This window comes from Corylus avellana, chromosome 2 (genome assembly GCF_965113065.1).
Source record: "Corylus avellana chromosome 2, dhCorAvel1.hap1.2, whole genome shotgun sequence".
Lineage (NCBI taxonomy): Eukaryota > Viridiplantae > Streptophyta > Magnoliopsida > Fagales > Betulaceae > Corylus > Corylus avellana.
This window is the reverse complement of record NC_142491.1, coordinates 5,441,884-5,464,169: the sequence shown is the minus strand read 5'-3', so window position 1 is coordinate 5,464,169 and position 22,286 is coordinate 5,441,884. Positions and strand designations below refer to the sequence as shown.

Genomic DNA, 22,286 nt, shown 5'->3' with positions numbered 1-22,286 from the left:
CAAATATGAATGTTTAGATGAGTGAAAACCATATTAATTCTAAAAAAAAAAGATTGATTAATCACTTACTATAAAACTTAAGCCAAAAAGAATAGAGTGTTCTGTTTAATATATGCTCCAACATGTGAAATCGCATCTCTCTCTTTGTGCTCCAAATGTTGTGAAATGTGGTATGTTATGACTCCAAACACTATTACATTAATCAACCAGCCTAACTACAAATGCACTGCAAAAACATGATGTAACTTGTGGACCTAGTGTCATTAGTACAGTATGTGTTAAGACATTGGACCAAACCTGACCCAAGACCAACTCAATTCAAGCTGACCAACCCTTGAGGTGACAGCCGCTTTTCTTCCCCAATTCAATAGTCAGGCAAAGTGGGGGCACTGGTCTACTTTGCCTGACTATTGAATAATACGTACTACAATACTAATTAAATAATTAAATTTATTATTTTTTATTAACTTAATTTTTTAGATAAAGTGATGATTTAAGACATTGGATCAAACCTGACCCAAGACCTACTCAATTCAAGCTGACCAACCCTTGAGGTGACAGCCGCTTTTCTTCCCCAATTCAATAGTTAGGCAAAGTAGGGGCACCGGCCAAAAGGTTACTGACACGCTTACTACAAAACTAATTAAATAATCAAATTTATTATTTTCTATTGACTTAATTTTTTAGATAAAGTGATGATTTAACATAGTATTAAAGCAGAGATTGTGTGTTCAAACCTTCATTATAATATTTTACGTATTGAGCCTCACATATTCTAAGATGAACAATTAAAAACTCTCATATTCTGATAAGGTATATAACCTTGTGTTGGTGGAAGTAATTCATATCAAAGTTTAATTAAAACAAAAGCTTTTCTCTTTTCATTTCTTTCTGGAAGGTTCTTATTACTCACAAAATGCTCTGTTAAGTCTTCATTGTAAGAAAATACACATTGATGGCGAACACAGATAGCAACTGACAAGCATATCCAACTACCCGATCCCAAGAAAACATCAGGAAGCACTCAAAGTTTGAAAATTACATGCAACAAGTGGTGTTTAGGTCCATATGCAGACGTTTTAAGGTTAAAAAGGATGCACGCCAACAATAAGTCAACAAAGTTGTACAAAAAAATGAACATGTAAAATATAATTCAAAGTAGGAGAAAAGCGTTAACTGCTATAAAGGCAAGCAGAGAGACAGTGAGGGAGACACAGAGAGAGAGGATGAGTGGAGCAGAGAAGGTGGTGTGCGTGACTGGAGCTTCAGGCTACATAGCTTCATGGGTGGTGAAGCTCCTTCTTCAACGTGGGTATACTGTCAAAGCTACAGTTCGTGACCCAAGTTAGTGCTCTCTCCCCCTTTCCTTTTTAATGGTATCAGACAATGTTTTGTAGTAATCTGAATTCTGGGTTTGATCATTTTTTGCCTTAACGTGCTTTTTTGTGAGTGTTTTGAGTTGTTTGTCAATGTTTTTGCATTTTTGTTGTAATTATTTTTTATTTTTTTATTTTTTCTCACGTTTGTTTGCCATGCAGTACTTGATATTAATGAATTTAGCGTTCCATTTGGTATTTCTGTGTATATATATTCCACCGATGATCCAAAGAAAACAGAGCATTTACTTTCACTTGATGGAGCATTAAATCTATATCTTAGGCAAGCACAGTTTTATTTAAATTGCACTAAGACCATTATCCTTGTCACCCAAAACCAATGGTCAAGATAGCCCGGACCACCGTTTTCCTGGTTAAGAGTCAACCTCAAGAAGGGATTTATGGGCTAAATGAGATATACTATGTCATAAAATGGAGACCTATCAATATTACAATTGTAGATTCACATTTAATTATTAGTTTAAATGCCGTACATTCAATGTTCTTTATGATTGCAAGCCAGGTTTCACATTTTGACTTTTAGTTTGGGTAGGTCTTAGTTTTGGATGTAGCATGAGTAGTTTTATTTACCTTTAAGATTTTAGCATATATTTATAAGTAGTTCTGCTTATATATGAAACAGATGATTCAAAGAAAACAGAACACTTACTTGCACTTGATGGAGCTAAGGAAAGGCTTCATTTGTTCAAAGCTGATTTAGTGGAAGAAGGATCTTTTGATTCTGCAGTTGATGGATGTGAAGGTGTTTTTCATACAGCATCTCCTGTACTTCTTTCATCCACTGATCCACAGGTTTAAAACGATATTCTTCTCCTTACTCCATGTACTTTTGATGTCATACACTGTCAATCTTTCCACCAATCTTATAGAACTGTACTTGCTTAATGGTATTTCTTTTTCTTTATTTTTGTCCATTGTTATGTTCATGATCTCTCATACAAATTTTTTGCAATATGATTAGCTTTTTGATAGCTTAAGAGCTACTTCCCTCTCTGCTTTCATATTTCAGGCAGAATTAATTGATCCAGCAGTGAAGGGAACAATTAACGTTCTTAGATCATGTGCAAAAGTTCCTTCAGTCAAGAGAGTGATTGTAACATCCTCTTTGGCTGCAGTGGCACATAATGGAAAACCACTGACCTTGGATGTGGTAGTTGATGAGACCTGGTTTTCAGATGCACTATTTTGTGAGAAATTGAAGGTGTGTGCTTATGTCAAGTTCTTATTACTCTTCTTACTTTATCACTATAAAGTATTTTATATACTATGCTTTTGAAGATTCTGCAACCAGTTATGTATAAATAATGATCCTACAAACATAAGAGAGTATCAGTAATGCCATTTTAGTTTGACATGTCCACTGGTGCACCGGATCCAACAGTACAAAACAAGAGTACTCCTTTAATTCTGAATCCATCTAACATTCTTTTTTTTTTCTTGGCTCTGAACTTGTTATGCCTCTTGTTTAAGATATTTGTATTGTTATCGTGCTTTTTCATCTTTACATCAGTTGGAAAATAAAGTAGCTTTCAACTACAGAATCAGTGAGCATATAACCATGTTCAGCTCCTATGCCTCTTTTTGGTTTTTCTAGCTAGATTCCTTTCATATGTAGCTTAAATCCATTCATAATGAAAAACTACCTGACCCTTCATTAATATTCAACATTACGGTATCTTAAATATAAGATAGAGCATTTTTAGTTGGTTAATTTGATTGAAGCTATTACTAAGTTTGAAATAAATTCATCAAATATTTGATTCATGTTGATGGAGATGGGTAATGACAATGGTACAGTTTGATGTAGCGGAAGACTTGGTAACCGAAAGGTTAGGAGCTTCTACGTATCCTGACTTGATAAATCGGCGCTCAATTCTCAGATTGACACACAACACAACCCATAGGTTGAAGATAAAATCTCCGCAGAGAAGTTTGAAGAGAAAATTCTCAATTCATCTATATTGATTCAAGTTGAAAAGTTGGTTCTAAAAACATTACAAGTCCTACTATTTATAGGAAAGAAAACTAACAAACTATTCTAAGTAAACTTGGCCCTAACATGATTGGCCGAACAATGGCAATTGGCAATTGGTTCCCTAAATCCGGCAGTAGCTTCTCATTGGTTTTCCTTAAACGGCAGAAGCTTCTTATTGGTCTTCGGCTGTTGGCAAGGTCGGTTCTGACATTATTCCTTGCGGCTCTGACATAATTTTGCGGCCTTCAATTGTTATGACATAAGTTTTGCGGCTTTCCCGACTGTGGTTCTGACATCACCGTCCTTCTGATATTCCGACCCTGACATATTCCTGCCCTTAGTTCTGACAATATTCTTTCGGCACTAGCAGATTCTTTCAGATATCAGAATTAAGCTTCTCGAGTATGCCTCAGTCAAGGGTGCCTCGGTGTTTCCCGAGTATTCCTTGGTTCTTGATTTCCCGAGCCGAGGCTCGACCCTCGGTTTGGCTGAACAATGCTCGATAGCCAAGTATTCCTCGGTTCTTGATTTCCCGAGCCAAGGCTCGACCCTTGGTTTGGCTGAACAATGCTCAGTGGACTGTCCTACATCAGTCTCCCCTTCTTGAAAATGACTCATTCTCGAGTTAGAATCCTCTGGCGGAAAATATTCAAATATGTCTGCCACATTGAATGTTGAGGACATGGCTACGTTCTCCGGAAGATCAACAACATAGGCATTATCATTAATCTTCTTAATAATTTTGCAAGGTCCATACTTTTTGTTCCTCATTTTTCCGGAAGTCCCCCTTTGGTAGGCGTCCCTTGCGCAAATAAAGCATGACTAAATCACCTTCTCGAAAGACTTTGGATCTTCGCCCCTTATCTGCTGCTTCTTTGTACTTGGCATAAGTCTTCTCATTTGGAATGATGTCCCGGAATTCGTCTAGCATCTCATGCACTGGAATACCTGGTATAGTCGAAAGGGTGGGTTCCCCGGGTATTAAGGCAAGTATTTCCCGGGCCTCCTTGACTTCTTCGAGCAACTCGCTTGTCTTTGTCAACAGAATGGGCTGCTTCTTGGCTCGGACAGGAACGTCAACCGAGTCTTCTTTTAAAGGTCGAAAAATAATTTTCCGGCCTTCTCGAAAAACAATGTAGATGTTGTCTCGGCCTTTGTGTTGGGCGTCCACATCATACTACCATGGTCTTCCCAAAATAATATGGCACTCATCCGTTTCAACTACATCACAAAGAAGGGAGTCAGAATAGTGTTTACTGATTGAAAATGTGAATCGGCATCTCTCGATAACAAGTGTCTCCTTCTCCCGCTTGATCCATCTGATCTTGTACGGTGCCGGGTGTCTCTCGGTAGTGAGGCCTAACTTCACAACCATCACTTTAGACACTATATTTTCTCCATTGCCTCCATCGATGATGACATCACAAACTCATTGGTAGACAGTGCAACGAGTGTGAAAGATCTTGTGTCTTTGAGCTTGGCCTTCTTGTCCTGGGGCTAAGAGTAACCACTGGATCACTAAGGACCGTGATAATAAGACACCTTCATTTGCCAAGGCTTCTATGGCTTCATATCCAGGTGCGTCATCCTCTGCTTCTTCATCCTCATAATCCTCCGCTTCTTCTCCGGTTCCTGTTTCAACTAGATTCACCATTTGCCTTCTTGGACATTGATTAGACCTATGTCCTGGTTGGTTGCACCTGAAACATTTCTTTGGTTCGGGTCTTGCATAAGGATTGTTGTGAGGTGGAGGGACCATCGGTTGCTTCTGACCACTGCTGCTTCCTCCGGTTACCCATCCTCAAGTGTGGTAGGTTGAACAGTGGTCCCAGTTAAGACCATAGGTTGCTTTCCCCGGTTCTCCGAGGATCTCCCTGGATTACTTGGGTTCCACTCCCAAGTTGAAGCTCAAGTTTGCTCCAACTACTTCTCGGCTTGGGTGGCTAAACTAACAGCTTCATTTAGAGTGAAGACATGCTGCATAAACACCTTGTCTTGGATCGGCAAACGCAATCCTCCAATGAACCGAGCCACTTGTTGGGCCTCAGTTTCCATCAAATCATTTCGAGCTAAAAGTCGATAAAAATCATCAACATAAGCCTAGACCGTGCGAGTTCCTTGACGGCACTCCTGGTATTGCTGGAACAAACGTTGCTCAAAATATGGTGGAAGAAACCGGGCATTGAGTAGCCATTTCATCTTGAGCCAAGATGTCATGGGTCCCTTGCCTTCTCGTGTCTGAGAGTGTTGCAGCCTTTCCCACCAAGCTGATGCTTCACCTTTGAGCTTGTAAGCTACCAACTTCACCTTTCTTTCTTCCGGAATACTCATGTATTCAAAGAACCTCTCTACCTCCATGATCCAATCAAGGAAATCTTCAATATGAAGATGACCATCAAAGGAGAGTAGATCAATCTTCATTCGGTACTCCTTGGGCTCCTCCCTGCCATATTGTTGATGCCTAGGTTGTTCACCATAAACATCTTCATGGCCAGCAGCACCTCCTCATAAAAGCAGCATCCCTGGGCCGGTAAACCCCATAGTCGGCGCCTCCTCTGCCACCTCTATGTCTGCCTCCACCTGGACCTGCACCGTGAGCCCTGCCAAAGACTTCACTAACGTAATCTTCGTCATTGCTATTGTAGTCGAATGGTTAGGGTTGATCAACTGGTGGAGGCCGGTGGATAGCCCTTACCCGGATTCCATCATCTCCCTGGGCCTGATCCCGGTGAGCTTGATTGACTTCGGTTTCCAAACGTTCTAAACCCCAAACCCTAAACCTTCCTGGATCCTTTGCTTGGATTGTTGCATAGACTGTTGGAAGGTCTGAAATTCGGCCCTCGTAGGAGCCTCCTTATTACGAACTGCGTCGTTAAGGGGTTCATCATCGATGCGCTGATTGGTCATGATCAGGATAATGCTTGCTCTGATACCAACTGACGTAGAGGAAGACTTGGTAACCGAATGGTTAGGAGCTTCTGCGTCTCCTGACCTGATAAATCAGCACTCAATCCTCAGATTGACACACAACACAACCGCAGGTTGAAGATAAAATCTCCGCATAGAAGTTTGAAGAGAAAATTCTCAATTCATATATATTGATTCAAGTTGAAAAGTTGGTTCTGAAAATATTACAAGTCCTACTATTTATAGGAAAGAAAACTAACAAACTATTCTAAGTAAACTTGGCCCTAACATGATTGGCCGAACAATGGCAACTAGCCATTGGTTCCCTAAATCCGGCAGTAGCTTCTCATTGGTTTTCCTTAATCGGCAAAAGCTTCTTATTGGTCCTCAGTTGTTGGCAAGGTCGGTTCTGACATTATTCCTTGCGGCTCTGATATAACTTTGCAGCCTTCAACTGTTCTGACATAAGTTTTGCGGCTTTTAACTTTGCGGCTTTCCCGACTATGGTTCTGACATCACCGTCCTTCTAATATTCCGACTATGAAATATTCCTGCCCTTAGTTCTGACAATATTCTTTCGGCGCTGGCAAATTCTGTCATATATCAAAATTGAGCTTCCCAAGTATGCCTCAGTCAAGGGTGTCTCGGTGTTTCCTGAGTATTCCTTGGTCTTGATTTCCCGAGCCGAGGCTCGACCCTCGGTTTGGCTGAACAATGCTCAATGGCCGAGTATTCCTCGGTTCTTGATTTCCCGAGCCGAGGCTCAACCCTCAGTTTGGTTGAACAATGCTCGGTGGACAATCCTACATGTTCAGCTGAACAGTGCTCAGTGGACTGTCCTACATCACAGTTTGTCATAATAAAGTTGTACTAATCCCTACCAAGTGTGACTTGGATTGATTGGAAACTTGAAGAGATTAATATGCATCAAGTAAGTTAATTAGATGTAAAAATTATATTTGTTTCATTTTATCTTTTTTCTATTTCAGAATTGGTATCCAGTTTCAAAAACTTTAGCTGAGGAAGCTGCTTGGAGATTTGCAAAAGAGAACGAAATTGAACTGGTTACAATAAATCCAGGGGTTGTGATTGGTCCTTTTTTACAACCAACTCTTAATTTTAGCATGGAGGAGATTCTGAAACTTATAGATGGTACTCTTTACTCTTGAGCAATTAGTTCCTATTTTATTTACTGATTAGAAAAAGCATATCCCAGAAATTCAGAACCACCTTAACATGAGCATCTTAAGAAATATGTATAAATGTATCCAAGTAAATGTTTTTCTACTTTGGCATTAATCTATCAGGCTTCTACACTTCCAGCTTATAGAGTGGGTCAGATTTGTTTCCCTTTCTGCTCGATCTTTCATATATGAACATGAGTTACTATCCTCATTACCTAAAAGAAAGAAAGAATGAAAAAAGAAACAAAAATTGCTTTTCTCTGTTCTTTCTGGAAAAGGCAACCTATTTTCAGGGGAAAGAAATAGTTAATCTCATTGTACAGCTTAGGGATGTACTTAATGGTGACTACTTGTCAAGTGATCTCTCTTACATATCCCACTTAGCTTCTGCCAAAAAGTCGGTTTAATTACCTGCTTTTTCTGAATCACTAAATGGAAAAATGAAAAACTAATAAGACTGCATCTTTGACTTTAGTGGGAGTAAAAATCTAATTTTCTTCTTCAACTACATTATATCTAATTCTTGACAGTTGAGGCTTTTATGCATGCAGGAGCTGAAACATTTTCTCTTACATTCTATGCATTTGTCGATATTAGAGATGTTGCAAATGCTCATATTCAAGCACTTGAAGTTCCTTCAGCCACAGGCAGATATTGTTTAGTTGAAACCGTTATACACTGTTCTGAGGTTATGCAGCTTCTGCAAAAACTTTACCCCACTTTGTGCCTTCCTGAAAAGTAAGTCATTATTATTTGCAAATACTGAGTGCCCCTTCTTGCTGTGGTTGAATGAAGAATAGTCGATTTTCGTCCCTTACTATATGCTTAAGGCCATGTTACTTCTTATTACTTTCTTGGGTACTGGTTTTGCCTGATGAGTACTTCAAAATTTGTCTATAGACTACATGTTTACACTCTATGTAGCATTTTCTTTTTTTCTACTCAGCTTCTGTGATTTGTGTTTACAATGCTGCTAGGCTTGAAAGTTGTGGCCCCATTTATCATGTGATATATATTATCCATGAAATATGATCTACAATTGCTGAATCAATACTGTAAGTGAGCTACTTGATTTTGTATTGAGGAAAGTCATCTCATCTATCCCTTACCCTTAACTTAGCTTGCCAATACTCTTTCTTTTTTAAAAGCTCCTTTTGTTTTCATTATTTTATCATCAGAAACAGGGGGGTGGTTCTAATGTTTTTCTTGCATTTATGACTTAATATTCAACAATACTGCTTTTGGTCAAATTATTTGTTTTCAATTAGTCAACTATCTTCCTGATACGAATTTTTCTGACACAACAAAAAATTCTGAGAAAGTTTGCTTGTCTTTTTCATTCATGGTAGATGTGATGACAAGCCTTCCATGCAAGGATATCAGGTATCCAAGGAGAAAGCAAAAAGTTTGGGTATCAACTTCATTCCTCTGGAGGTGACTCTTAGGGACTCTGTTGAAAGCTTGAAGGAGAAGGGCTTCCTCAGTTTCTGAATGATGTTAATGATCGGGTAGTGATGCAAATATTTGTGAACAAAGTGTGTTCCCTTCAATTATGAATGTCGAGATGTGTGAAAACCATATTAATTCTAAATAAAAGTTTGAATAATCAGTTATTCTAAAACCTAAACCAAGAAAGAACAGTGCATGTGTTCTATTTAATAAATGCCCCAACATGTCATGGTGCATCTTCCATATGGTGTATGATTTCTCTTTGTGTTTCTCCTCCTCAATTTAATAGTCAGGCAAAGTGGGGGCAGTGGCCAAAAGGTTTCTGACACTCTTGACAGTTTCAAGTTAAGAGGTGGCCTTTATGGTCATCCTGCAGATTCCTTTGTTCTCTAAGTTCGGTTGTATTGTTAGACAAACGAACATGTTAAATTTGTTGAAAAAACTATTATTAACAATTCACAACGAATTGACTAAGCAATAAAAAATAATAATAATAATAATAAAATCCGTGAAATTCGAGCAGGAAACGAGAGAGGGTCAGAGCTCCGATCCTGCTTGAATTTCGTGACATTCAAGCAAACCAATAAATAAATAAAAAAAGAAAAAATGCCTTTGAGTTGTATAAATTAAACGTTTTAAAGTAATTTAAGACAAGCTGAGGTGACCACATCATGCACATTAATTTAATCATCAGCCAAATCCTTATTTCCCCCCATAAAAGCACAAACTATAGCTAAGAACAAGCTATTAAGCTAAGAAGAAGCTCTTTGAGGGAGAGAGAGAGACAGAGGGAAGGAATGAGTGGAGCAGGGAAGATAGTGTGTGTGACTGGTGCTTCCGGTTATATAGCTTCATGGCTTGTGAAGCTCTTGCTCCAACGTGGGTACACAGTCAAAGCCACTGTCAGGGACCCAAGTCAGTTTGTATAAGCCTTTTTAATTTTGTTTATCACATTTATAATTGAATCACAAAAATTTATTGTTCATTTTTTACCAGTATCTCGATATTTTACTTTTAAGTGATCAGCTGTAGTTGTAGACTTGTAGTTGTATGATGTATATAAAACTTTTTTGGCCAAAATTAATCAACTTTGGAATCAATCAACCTTAAGAGCTCTAATACCATATCTTAGGGCTTGTTTGGTGCAAAAATCAAGAAAATACATTCTCTGGTTTCTTTGTTTTGGTTTGGGAAAATTGCTAAATTGGTTCCTGGGATTTAAGGTTGTGACAAATAACTTAATTTGGTATATCTATGTAACATATTATAACTCTCTCTATCGTACCAATTTCATTTTTTTTTTTTTTTTTGACATGATCATTATGAATATACAAATTTACCCTAAAAATATCATAAATAAAAAATTGGCCTAGCTCGGGATGGTTCAGCCTTCCCCAACAATCGAATCTAGGAGTGGAAGAACCACCACCCAAGCAGCCAATTTTTTTTCTTTTTTCTTTTTATTTTTTTTACAATTAGTTGAGGGTAAATTTATAATTTCATAATGACCAGTCGGAAAAATGGCCATAATTTGTAGGGAGGGAGTTATTTGTTAATTGTTACACTGTTTCACATAGAGTTATTTGTCACTTTTAAAACTCTAGGGAGTCATTTGTCACAACCTCAAACCCTAGGGACTAATTTAACAATTTTCCCTTTTAATTTTTACTAAGTTGATAATGGACGTTGCAATAGAAATTGCAATATATATGGTTTGCCTGCTATATCTTTTATTTAAGTCAGGAAATTGCCTAGTCTCACTTTGCAGCCTCAAACTTTTCCATCATAGTATTGGAAGGCAACCATATGTTACATGTTCATAGTTTTGCAACAAGTTATTATCAGAGAAAATTGGCTTTAATAAAAATTTATAAGAAGAGACACAAATGGAGATTCATGAATAGGCCTACTATTTATGAATACTTATTAATTGTTCTAACCTTCATGTTCATCTCCTCGTATTTTTTTTCCCTTATTTAATTATCACTTACAAAATCAGTACATCCAATGTTCTTTATGATTGCAACCCAGGTTTCACATCTTGATTTTTAGGCTGGATGTAGCATGAGTAGTTTTATTTACTTTAAAAATTTTATATTTATCAGTAGTTCTGCTTATATATGAAACAGATGATACAAAGAAAACAGAACACTTATTTGCATTTGATGGAGCTAAGGAAAGACTTCATTTGTTCAAAGCTAATTTATTGGAAGAAGGATCTTTTGATTCTGCAGTTGATGGATGTGAAGGTGTTTTCCATACAGCATCCCCACTACTTCTTTCAGCCACTGATCCACAGGTTTAATCCAATATACTTCTCTTTACCCCATTTATTTTGCTTACTGGCATTTCTTTTTCTTTATTTTTTTTCCATTTTTATGTTCATGATCTCTCATACAAATTTTGTGCAATATGATTAGCTTTTTGATAGCTTAAGAGCTACTTCCCTTTCCGCTTTCATATTTCAGGCAGAATTAATTGATCCAGCTGTGAAGGGAACAATTAATGTTCTTAGATCATGTGCAAAAGTTCCTTCTGTCAAGAGAGTGATTTTAACATCCTCCATGGTTGCAGTCACATATAATGGAAAACCTCTGACCTTTGATGTGGTAGTTGATGAGACCTGGTTTTCAGATGCACTTTTTTGTGAGAAATTGAAGGTGTGTGCTTATGTTAACTTCTTATTACTTGTCATCTCTTTGCAAGTTATTCTTCTTACTTTATCACTATAAAATATCTTGTATACTATGCTTTTGAAGATTCTGCCATCAATTATGTCTAAATGATGATCCTAAAAACATATCTTGCTTTTTCATCTTTACATCTGTTGGAAAATCAAAGTAGCTTTCAACTACAGGATTAGTGAGCATATAACCATGTTCAGCTCCTATGCCTCTTTTTCGTTCTTCTAGTTAGATTCCTGTGGGAGAAATCCATTCATAATGAGAAACTACTTGACCCTTCATTAATATTCGACATTATGCTATGTTAAATATAAGATACAGCAATCTTTAGTTGGTTAATTTGACCAAAACTATTACTAAGTTTGAAATAAGTACATCAGATATTCGATTCATGTTGACGGAGATGGATAATGGATAATGACAATGGTACAGTGTGTCATAATAAAGTTGTACTAATCTAAAGTTTTGGCTTGGATTGATTGGAAACTTGGAAGAGCTTAATATGCACCAACTATGTTCATTAGATGTAGACCTTATATTTGTTTCATTTTATCTTTTTCTATTTCAGAGTTGGTATATGGTTTCAAAAACTTTAGCTGAGGAAGCTGCTTGGAGATTTGCAAAAGAGAACGAAATTGACTTGGTTTCAATAAATCCAGGGTTTGTGACTGGTCCTTTTCTACAACCAACTCTTAATTTTACCACTGAGGAGATTCTGAAACTTATAAATGGTACTCTTTACTCTTTAGCAACCAGTTCCTATTTTATTTACCGGTTAGATGCTCATTCTTAACATGAGCATCTTAAGAAATGTAGGTATAAACGTATCCAAGTATTTTTTTTCAACTTGGCATTAATCTATCAGGCTTCTACACTTCCAGCTTATAAAGTGAGTTGGATTTGTTTCCCTTTCTGCTCTATCTTTCATATATGATCATGAGTTACTATCTTTATTACCTAAAAGAAAGAAAGAATAGAGAAACAAAAATTGCCTTTCTCTTTTCTTTATTGGAAAAAGGCAACGTAATTTCAGGGGAAAGAATTGGTTAAATCTCATTATACAGCTTAGGGATGTACTTAATGATGACTACTTATCAAGTAATCTCTCACATATCCCACTTAGCTTCTGCCAAAACAGTGGATTTAATTACCTGCTTTTGTTGAATCACTAAATGGCCAAATGAAAAACTAGCAAGACTGCATATTTGACTTCAGTGGGAGTAAAATTCTAGTTTTCATCTGACAACAACATTCTATCTAATTCTTGACAGTTGAGGCTTTTTTGCATCCAGGAGCTCAAACATTTCCCAATTCATTCTATAGATTTGTCGATATTAGAGATGTTGCAAATGCACATATTCAAGCACTTGAAATTCCTTCAGCCACAGGCAGATATTGTTTAGTTGAAACCGTTATACACTGTTCTGAGGTTATGAAGCTTTTGCATAAACTGTACCCCTCTTTGTGCATTCCAGAAAAGTAAGTCATTATTATTTGCAAGCACTGAGTCCCACTTCTTGCTGTGGTTGAATGAACAATAGTCAATTTTCATCCCTTGCTATATGTTTAAGGCCATGTTACTTCTTATTACCTTCTTGGGTGCGGGTTTTGCCTGATGAGTACTTCAAAATTTGTGTCTATAGACTACACGTTTACACTCTATATAGCATTTTCTTTTCATTTTTCTACTCAGCTTCTGTGATTTTGTTGAATATGATATTTATTATCCATGAAATATGATCTACAATTGCTGCTCAAAACTGCAAGTGAGCTGCTTGATTTTGAATCGCAGGGAAGACGTCACATTTCAAGTTTTTCTTACATTTATGACTTATATTCATCTATACTGTTTTGATTCAAATTATTGATTTTCAATTAGTCAACTTGCTTTCTGATACTACACAAAATTCTGAGAAAGTTTGCATGTCTTTCTCATACATGGCAGATGTGATGACAAGCCTTCCATAGCAGGATACCAGGTATCCAAGGAGAAAGCAAAAAGTTTGGGTATCAACTTCATTCCTTTGGAGGTGACCCTTAAGGACACTGTTGAAAGCTTGAAGCAGAAGGGCTTCCTCAGTTTCTGAATGATGTTAATGATCGGGTAGTGATGAAAATAATTGTTAACAAACTGTATTCCCTTCAAATATGAATGTTGAGATGAGTGAAAACCATATTAATTCTAAAAAAAAGATTGATTAATCACTTATTATAAAACTTAAGCCAAGAAAGAACAGAGTGTTCTGTTTAATATATGCCCCAACATGTGAAATTGCATCTTCCTTATGGTGTATGATTTCTCTTTGTGCTCCAAATGTTGTGAAATGTTGTATGTTATGACTACAAACACTATTACATTAATCACCCAGCCTAACTACAAATGCACTGCAAAAACATGATGTAATTTGTAGACCTTGTGACATTCTTACTATAATACTAATTAAATGATCAAATTCATTATTAGCTTAATTTTTTGGATAAAGTGGTGATTTAACATAGTATCAAAGCAGGGATCGTGTGTTCGAACCTTGTCTCTGTCATTCACGTCCCATCTTCATTAAAATATTTCACGTATTGAGCCTCGCTTATTCTGAGATGAACAATTAGAAACTCTCAAATTCTGATAAGGTATAACTTGTGATGGTGGAAGTAATTCATATCAAAGTTTAATTAAAACAAAAGCTTTTCTCTTTTCATTTCTTTCTGGAAGGCTCTTATTACTCAAAAAAATGCTCTGTTAAGTCTCTAACACATAATTGTAAGAAAATACACATTGATGGCGAACGCTGATAGAAACTGACAAGCATATCCAACTACCCGATCCCAAGAAAACATCAGGAAGCACTCAAAGATTGAAAATTCCATGCCAAAAGTGGTGTTTAGGTCCATATGCAGACGTTTTATGGTTGAAAAGAATCTACGCCAACATTAAGTCAACAAAGTTGTACAGAAAAATGAACATGTAAAAATTAAAATATAATTCAAAGTAGGAGAAAAGCGTTAACTGCTATAAAGTCAAGCAGAGAGACAGAGTGGGAAACACAGAGAGAGAGAGAGGATGAGTGGAGCAGAGAAGGTGGTGTGCGTGACTGGAGCTTCAGGCTACATAGCTTCATGGGTGGTGAAGCTCCTTCTTCAACGTGGGTATACTGTCAAAGCTACAGTTCGTGACCCAAGTTAGTGCTCTCTCCCTCTTTCCTTTTTAATGGTATCAGACAATGTTTTGTAGTAATCTGAATTCTGGGTTTGATCATTCTTTGCCATTACGTACCTTTTTGTGAGTGTTTTGAGTTGTTTGTCCATGTTTTTGCATTTTTGTTGTATTTATTTTTTATTTTTTTATTCTTTCTCACGTTTGTTTGCCATGCAGTACTTGATATTAATAAATTTAGCGTTCCATTTGGTATTTCTGTGTATATATATTCCACCGATGATCCAAAGAAAACAGAGCATTTACTTTCACTTGATGGAGCATTAAATCTATATCCTAGGCAAGCACAGTTTTATTTAAGTTGCACTAAGACCATTATCCTAGTCACCAAGAAACAATGGTTAAGCTAGTCTGGACCACCGTTTTCCTGGTTAAGAGTCAACCTCAGGAAGGGCTTTGATGGGCTAAATGAGATATACTATGTCATAAAATGGAGACCTATCAATATTACAATTGTAGATTCCCATTTAATTTTTAGTTTCAAATGCAGTACATCTTTATGTTGCAAGCCAGGTTTCACATTTTGACTTTTAGTTTGGGTAGGTTTTGTTTATTTATTTATATTTTCTTATGGATGTAGCATGAATAGTTTTATTTACCTCAAAAATTTTAGCATTTTTTTATATATATGAAACAGATGATTCAAAGAAAACAGAACACTTACTTGCCTTCGATGGAGCTAAGGAAAGACTTCATTTGTTCAAAGCTGATTTAGTGGAAGAAGGATCTTTTGATTCTGCAGTTGATGGATGTGAAGGTGTTTTTCATACAGCATCTCCTGTACTAATTCCATCCACTGATCCACAGGTTTAATCCAATATACTTCTCTTTACTCCATGTACTTTTGATGTCATACACTGTCCATCTTTCCACCAATCTTATAGCACTGTACTTGCTTACTGGTATTTCTTTTTCTTTATTTTTGTCCATTTTTATTTTCACTTGTTTAAATTGTAAGATTTAACACTCACAAACTCCTTTATAATCCATGCACTTCATGTGAGCAATTTATTTTTCCAATATATGACTAACTTTATGGGATGTCACATTAACACTTCTGCAACATTCACTTAAATCCTTGATGTTCTTGTCAGGACCTACATCACGCTATAATGCTCCAGTTCCACATAGTGTACTAGGTTAGCTCTGATACCATTTTTCATGACCTAGGGGAGCTCTAACCATATCTATGCTATTTTTCAAAAAGATAAGTTAATGTTACAATTGAAAATTCTATGAAATTGCTCATTAACTCAATTTCAACTATTAAAGAACTAATATGAGACTTAGCACCCATACAACACCTTTACAATCTACCCACTTAATATGGGATTAACTTTATGGGGTATCACAGGTTTCAAACATCGACATCCATGTTCTAATACTATTGCCATTTATAGATTGATCAATAGGTGATATCAGTGCCCTACCTTTAGCTATGAAAGTGTTCAAATGTTAATTAAATGATTAAATTCTCCATTTCCTATCAACTTAAGCTTTTGAAAAAATTAGTGTCTTAATATGGTATAAGAGTAGAGATCATGAGTTCGAAACTTGATTTTATAGTATACCCCAATTTTAATTAAATATTCCACATGTTGTGACTTACTTATTGAGGAAGAGTTTGGGCCTATACATAAGGAGGAGTATTAGAATATTAATTAAATGATTAAATTCACCATTTCCTGTCAACTTAAGCTTTGAAACAAATGTTAATTTAACAAAAAGAAACAAGAAAGAATAAATTGATCATAATTTTCTACAATTGCAGCTTTTCAAAGTGTTGCTGTAATTCCAACTACTAGTTGGTTTGCCTGAAACATGAAAGTACAAGACTGAAGTTCCACTGCAGACAGCATTGTTATAATTCAAACAAAATTTTGTGCAATATGATTGGCTTTTTGATAGCTCACTTCCCTTTCTGCTTTCATATTTCAGGCCGAATTAATTGATCCAGCAGTGAAAGGAACAATTAACGTTCTTAGATCATGTGCAAAAGTTCCTTCAGTCAAGAGAGTGATTGTAACATCCTCTTTGGCTGCAGTCGCATATAATGGAAAACCACTGACTTTGGATGTGGTAGTTGATGAGACCTGGTTTTCAGATGCACTTTTTTGTGAGAAATTGAAGGTGTGTGCTTATGTTAACTTCTTATTACTCTTCTTACTTTATCACTATAAAGTATTTTATATACTATGCTTTTGAAGATTCTGCTACCATTTATGTATAAATAATGATCCAACAAACATAAGAGAGTATCAGTAATGCCATTTTAATTCTGAATCCATCTAACATTCTTTTTTCTTTTCTTTTTTTCTTGGCTCAGAACTTGTTATGTCTCTTGTTTAAGATATTTGTATTGTTGTCTTGCTTTTTCATCTTTATATCAGTTGGAAAACAAAGTAGCTTTCAACTACAGAATCAGTGAGCATATAACCATGTTCAGCTCCTATGCCTCTTTTTTGGTTCTTCTAGCTAGATTCCTGTCATATGTAGCATAAATCCATTCATAATGAAAAACTACCTGACCCTTCATTAATATTCGACATTACGGAATGTTAAATATAAGATAGAGCAATTTTTAGTTGGTTAATTTGATCGAAACTATTACTAAGTTTGAAATAAATACATCAAGTATTTGATTCATGTTGATGGAGATGGGTAATGACAATGGTACAGTTTGTCATAATAAAGTTGTACTAATCTCTACCAAGTGTGACTTGGATTGATTGGAAACTTGAAGAGCTTAATATGCATCGACTATGTTAATTAGATGTAAACATTATATTTGTTTCATTTTATCTTTTTTCTATTTCAGAATTGGTATCCGGTTTCAAAAACTTTAGCTGAGGAAGCTGCTTGGAGATTTGCAAAAGAGAACGAAATTGACCTGGTTACAATAAATCCAGGGTTTGTGATTGGTCCTTTTTTACAACCAACTCTTAATCTTACCATGGAGGAGATTCTGAAACTTATAGATGGTACTCTTTACTCTTGAGCAACTAGTTCCTATTTTATTTACCAGAAATTCAGAACCACCTTAACATGAGCATCTTAAGAAATGTAGGTATAAACGTATCCAAGTAAATTTTTTTCTACTTGGCATTAATCTATAAGGCTTCTACACTTCCAGCTGATAGAATGAGTCGGATTTGTTACCCTTTTGACTCGATCTTTCATGTATGAACATGAGTTTCTACTATCTTCATTAACTAAAAGAAAGAAAGAAAGAAGAAACAAAAATTGCTTTTCTCTTTTCTTTCTGGAAAAGGCTTCCAATTGAGGGGAACTTATTTTCAAAGGAAAGAAATAGTTATTCTCATTATACTGCTTAGGGATGTACTTAATGATGACTACTTATCAAGTAATCTCTCTCACATATCCCACTTAGCTTCTGCCAAAAAGTGGATTTAATTACCTGCTTTTGGTGAATCACTAAATGGAAAAATGAAAACTAGCAAGACTGCATAGTAGACTTTAGTGGGAGTAAAATTATAATTTTCTTCTGCAACAACGTTGTATCTAATTCTTGATAGTTGAGGATTTTATGCATGCAGGAGATCAAACATTTCCCAATTCATTCTATAAATTTGTTGATATTAGAGATGTTGCAAATGCTCATATTCAAGCACTTGAAGTTCCTTCAGCCACAGGCAGATATTGTTTAGTTGAAACCGTTGTACACAGTTCTGAGGCTATCAAGATTTTACATAAACTGTACCCCACTTTGCGCCTTCCTGAAAAGTAAGTCATTATTATTTGCAAGTACTGAGTGCCACTTCTTGATGTGGTATTTTTCTGATACTACACAAAATTCTGAGAAAGTTTGCATGTCTTTCCCATTCATGGCAGATGTGATGACAAGCCTTCCATGCCTGGATATCAGGTATCCAAGGAGAAAGCAAAAAGTTTGGGTATCAACTTCATTCCTTTGGAGGTGGCTCTTAGAGACACTGTTGAAAGCTTGAAGCAGAACGGCTTCATCAGTTTCTGAATGATGTTAATGATCGGGTAGTGATGCAAATAATTGTGAACAAACTGTGTTCCCTTCAAATATCAATGTCGAGATGAGTGAAAACTATATTAATTCTAAATAAAAGTTTGATTAATCAGTTATTCTAAAACCTAAGCCAAGAAAGAACAGTGTGTTGTATTTAATAAATGCCCCAACATGTGAAACTGCATCTTCCATATGGTGTATGATTTCTCTTTGTGCTTCTCCTCCTCAATTCAACAGTCAGGCAAAGTGAGGGCAATGGCCAATAGATTTTTGACACTCTTGACAATTTCAAGTTTAGAGGTGGCCTTTATGGTCATCTTGTTGTTGGGACCTTAAGACGCCCCTACTGAAAACGTGAGATGAACAATCAGAAACTCTCAGATTCTAGAAAAGTATAACTTGTGTTGGGGAAAGTAATTCATATCAAAGTTTAATAAGAGGAGAAATTTCACTCGTTACTCCTAATCTTTTATCACTTCTGCAGTCATACTCTTCAACTTTAAAAAATGTTAATTTAGGGTATTTTTCAAAAGTTTGCAATGTCAATCATCCTGTCAAAATTCAGCGTTAAATCCTAACGGAGGAAGTGAAATTTTCAAAATACCCCAATCCAAAGTGTTTTTGTAATTTTATGAACATCTTTGGAATATCTTAGATCCCTTCAATGAGCAGCCTTGCTAGGTCTCATTTCAGGCGGGGTGTGGCTTCATGGCTATATAATTCACCCATTAAATGGTTATTCCATGTCAATCTTTCCACCAATCTTATAGCACTGTACTTGCTTACTGGTATTTCTTTTTCTTTATTTATTTTTTTTTCCATTTTTATGTTCATGATCTCTCATACAAATTTTGTGCAATATGATTAGCTTTTTGATAGCTTAAGAGCTACTTCCCTTTCCACTTTCATATTTCAGGCAGAATTAATTGATCCAGCTGTGAAGGGAACAATTAATGTTCTTAGATCATGTGCAAAAGTTCCTTCTGTCAAGAGGGTGATTTTAACATCCTCCGTGGTTGCTGTCACATATAATGGAAAACCTCTGACCTTTGATGTGGTAGTTGATGAGACCTGGTTTTCAGATGCACTTTTTTGTGAGAAATTGAAGGTGTGTGCTTATTTTAAGTTCTTATTACTTGTCATCTCTTTGCAAGTCATTCTTCTTACTTTATCACTATAAAGTATCTTGTATACTATGCTTTTGAAGATTCTGCCACCAATTATGTCTAAATGATGATCCTAAAAACATATCTTGCTTTTTCATCTTTACATCTGTTGGAAAATCAAAGTAGCTTTCAACTACAGGATTAGTGAGCATATAGCCATTTTCAGCTCCTATGCCTTGTTTTGGTTCTTCTTGTTAGATTCCTGTGGGAGAAATCCATTGACAATGAAAAACTACTTGACCCTTCATTAATATTTGACATTACGCTATGTTAAATATAAGATTGAGCAATCTTTAGTTGGTTAATTTGATCGAAACAATTACTGAGTTTTAAATAAGTACATCAGATATTCGATTCATGTGGATGGAGATGGTTAATGACAACGGTACAGTTTGTCATAATAAAGTTGTACAAATCTAAAGTTTGGCTTGGATTGATTAGAAACTTGAAGAGCTTAATATGCATCAACTATGTTCATTAGATGTAGACCTTATATTTGTTTCATTTTATCTTTATCTATTTCAGAGTTGGTATATGGTTTCAAAAACTTTAGCTGAGGAAGCTGCTTGAAGATTTGCAAAAGAGAACGAAATTGACTTGGTTTCAATAAATCCAGGGTTTGTGATTGGTCCTTTTCTACAACCAACTCTTAATTTTACCACTGAGGAGATTCTGAAACTTATAAATGGTACTCTTTACTCTTGAGCAACTAGTTCTTATTTTATTTACCGGTTAGATGCTCATTCTTAACATGAGCATCTTAAGAAATGTAGGTATAAACGTATCCAAGTATTTTTTTTCAACTTGGCATTAATCTATCAGGCTTCTACACTTCCAGCTTATAAAGTGAGTTGGATTTGTTTCCCTTTCTGCTCTATCTTTCATATATGATCATGAGTTACTATCTTCATTACCTAAAAGAAAGAAAGAATAGAGAAACAAAAATTGCCTTTCTCTTTTCTTTATTGGAAAAAGGCAACGTAATTTCAGGGGAAAGAAATAGTTAAGTCTCACTATACAGCATAGGGATGTACTTAATGATGACTACTTATCAAGTAATCTCTCACATTATCCCACTTAGCTTCTGCCAAAACAGTGGATTTAATTACCTGCTTTTGTTGAATCACTAAATGGACAAATGAAAAACTAGCAAGACTGCATATTTGACTTCAGTGGGAGTAAAATTCTAGTTTTCTTCTGACAACAACATTCTATCTAATTCTTGACAGTTGAGGCTTTTTTGCATGCAGGAGCTCAAACATTTCCCAATTCATTCTATAGATTTGTCGATATTAGAGATGTTGCAATTGCACATATTCAAGCACTTGAAATTCCTTCAGCCACAGGCAGATATTGTTTAGTTGAAACCGTTATACATTGTTCTGAGATTATGAAGCTTTTGCATAAAATGTACCCCTCTTTGTGCATTCCAGAAAAGTAAGTCATTATTATTTGCAAGCACTGAGTCCCACTTCTTGCTGTGGTTGAATGAACAATAGTCGATTTTCATCCCTTACTATATGTTTAAGGCCATGTTACTTCTTATTACCTTCTTGGGTGCTGGTTTTGCCTGATGGGTACTTCAAAATTTGTGTCTATAGTCGTTTACACTCTATATAGCATTTTCTTTTCATTTTTCTACTCAGCTTCTGTGATTTTGTGCAATATGATATTTATTATCCATGAAATATGATCTACAATTGCTGCTCAAAACTGCAAGTGAGCTGCTTGATTTTGAATCGCAGGGAAGACGTCACATTTCAAGTTTTCCTTACATTTATGACTTAATATTCATCTATACTGTTTTGATTCAAATTATTGATTTTCAATTAGTCAACTTGCTTTCTGATACTACACAAAATTTGAAAAAGTTTGCATGTCTTTCTCATACATAGCAGATGTGATGACAAGTCTTCCATAGCAGGATACCAGGTATCCAAGGAGAAAGCAAAACGTTTGGGTATCAACTTCATTCCTTTGGAGGTGACCCTTAAGGACACTGTTGAAAGCTTGAAGCAGAAGGGCTTCCTCAGTTTCTGAATGATGTTAATGATCAGGTAGTGATGAAAATAATGGTGAACAAACTGTATTCCCTTCAAATATGAATGTTGAGATGAGTGAAAACCATATTAATTCTAAAAAAAAAAAAGATTGATTAATCACTTACTATAAAACTTAAGCCGAGAAAGAACAGAGTGTTCTGTTTAATATATGCCCCAACATGTGAAATTGCATCTTTCTCTTTGTGCTCCAAATGTTGTGAAATGTGGTATGTTATGACTCCAAACACTATTACACTAATCACCCAGCCTA

The 22,286-nt window shown here is 35.9% G+C and overlaps 3 protein-coding genes and 1 pseudogene across 10 annotated transcripts; all 4 read left to right on the top strand.

Annotated features, from left to right (window-relative positions):
- The first annotated feature begins 1,226 nt into the window (after positions 1-1,226).
- Positions 1,227-8,999, top strand: LOC148587241 (phenylacetaldehyde reductase-like). 4 transcript variants are annotated; one of them, XM_088513001.1, is made up of 6 exons: positions 1,227-1,344; positions 2,020-2,189; positions 2,407-2,598; positions 7,269-7,431; positions 8,015-8,201; positions 8,813-8,999. In XM_088513001.1, exons 1-6 carry the CDS (start codon positions 1,227-1,229, stop codon positions 8,952-8,954), a joined length of 972 nt encoding a protein of 323 aa, XP_088369127.1. In that variant the 3' UTR covers positions 8,955-8,999. The 4 variants fall into 4 exon arrangements, with proteins under 4 accessions (XP_088369127.1, XP_088369128.1, XP_088369126.1 ...); XM_088513002.1 differs by having other exon boundaries at positions 8,009-8,201; XM_088513000.1 differs by having other exon boundaries at positions 7,994-8,201.
- A 710-nt stretch (positions 9,000-9,709) lies between these two features.
- Positions 9,710-13,688, top strand: LOC132173536 (phenylacetaldehyde reductase-like). Of its 4 annotated transcripts, none has more exons than XM_088513007.1 (6): positions 9,710-9,827; positions 11,042-11,211; positions 11,381-11,572; positions 12,165-12,327; positions 12,889-13,075; positions 13,542-13,688. In XM_088513007.1, exons 1-6 carry the CDS (start codon positions 9,710-9,712, stop codon positions 13,681-13,683), a joined length of 972 nt encoding a protein of 323 aa, XP_088369133.1. In that variant the 3' UTR covers positions 13,684-13,688. The 4 variants fall into 4 exon arrangements, with proteins under 4 accessions (XP_088369133.1, XP_088369135.1, XP_088369134.1 ...); XM_088513009.1 differs by having other exon boundaries at positions 11,381-11,574; positions 12,167-12,327; positions 12,892-13,075; XM_088513008.1 differs by having other exon boundaries at positions 11,381-11,578.
- A 966-nt stretch (positions 13,689-14,654) lies between these two features.
- LOC132185224 (phenylacetaldehyde reductase-like) lies at positions 14,655-18,801 on the top strand. 2 transcript variants are annotated; one of them, XM_059599025.2, is made up of 6 exons: positions 14,655-14,772; positions 15,445-15,614; positions 16,746-16,937; positions 17,626-17,788; positions 18,365-18,551; positions 18,660-18,801. In XM_059599025.2, exons 1-6 carry the CDS (start codon positions 14,655-14,657, stop codon positions 18,799-18,801), a joined length of 972 nt encoding a protein of 323 aa, XP_059455008.2. The 2 variants fall into 2 exon arrangements, with proteins under 2 accessions (XP_059455008.2, XP_088369132.1); XM_088513006.1 differs by having other exon boundaries at positions 16,746-16,943.
- A 365-nt stretch (positions 18,802-19,166) lies between these two features.
- LOC132173560 (phenylacetaldehyde reductase-like) lies at positions 19,167-22,013 on the top strand (annotated as a pseudogene).
- The last annotated feature ends 273 nt before the right edge of the window (positions 22,014-22,286 follow it).

Coding starts and splice junctions, on each gene's coding strand:
- LOC148587241 (XM_088513000.1), top strand. CDS start 1,227: ATGAGTGGAGCAGAGAAGGTGGTGTGCGTGACTGGAGCTTCAGGCTAC. Junction 2,599..7,268: donor TATTTTGTGAGAAATTGAAG/GTGTGTGCTTAT, acceptor TTTCTATTTCAG/AATTGGTATCCAGTTTCAAA. Junction 7,432..7,993: donor GATTCTGAAACTTATAGATG/GTACTCTTTACT, acceptor AATTCTTGACAG/TTGAGGCTTTTATGCATGCA.
- LOC132173536 (XM_088513008.1), top strand. CDS start 9,710: ATGAGTGGAGCAGGGAAGATAGTGTGTGTGACTGGTGCTTCCGGTTAT. Junction 11,579..12,164: donor GTGAGAAATTGAAGGTGTGT/GCTTATGTTAAC, acceptor TTTCTATTTCAG/AGTTGGTATATGGTTTCAAA. Junction 12,328..12,888: donor GATTCTGAAACTTATAAATG/GTACTCTTTACT, acceptor TTTTGCATCCAG/GAGCTCAAACATTTCCCAAT.
- LOC132185224 (XM_088513006.1), top strand. CDS start 14,655: ATGAGTGGAGCAGAGAAGGTGGTGTGCGTGACTGGAGCTTCAGGCTAC. Junction 15,615..16,745: donor TTCCATCCACTGATCCACAG/GTTTAATCCAAT, acceptor TTCATATTTCAG/GCCGAATTAATTGATCCAGC. Junction 17,789..18,364: donor GATTCTGAAACTTATAGATG/GTACTCTTTACT, acceptor TTATGCATGCAG/GAGATCAAACATTTCCCAAT.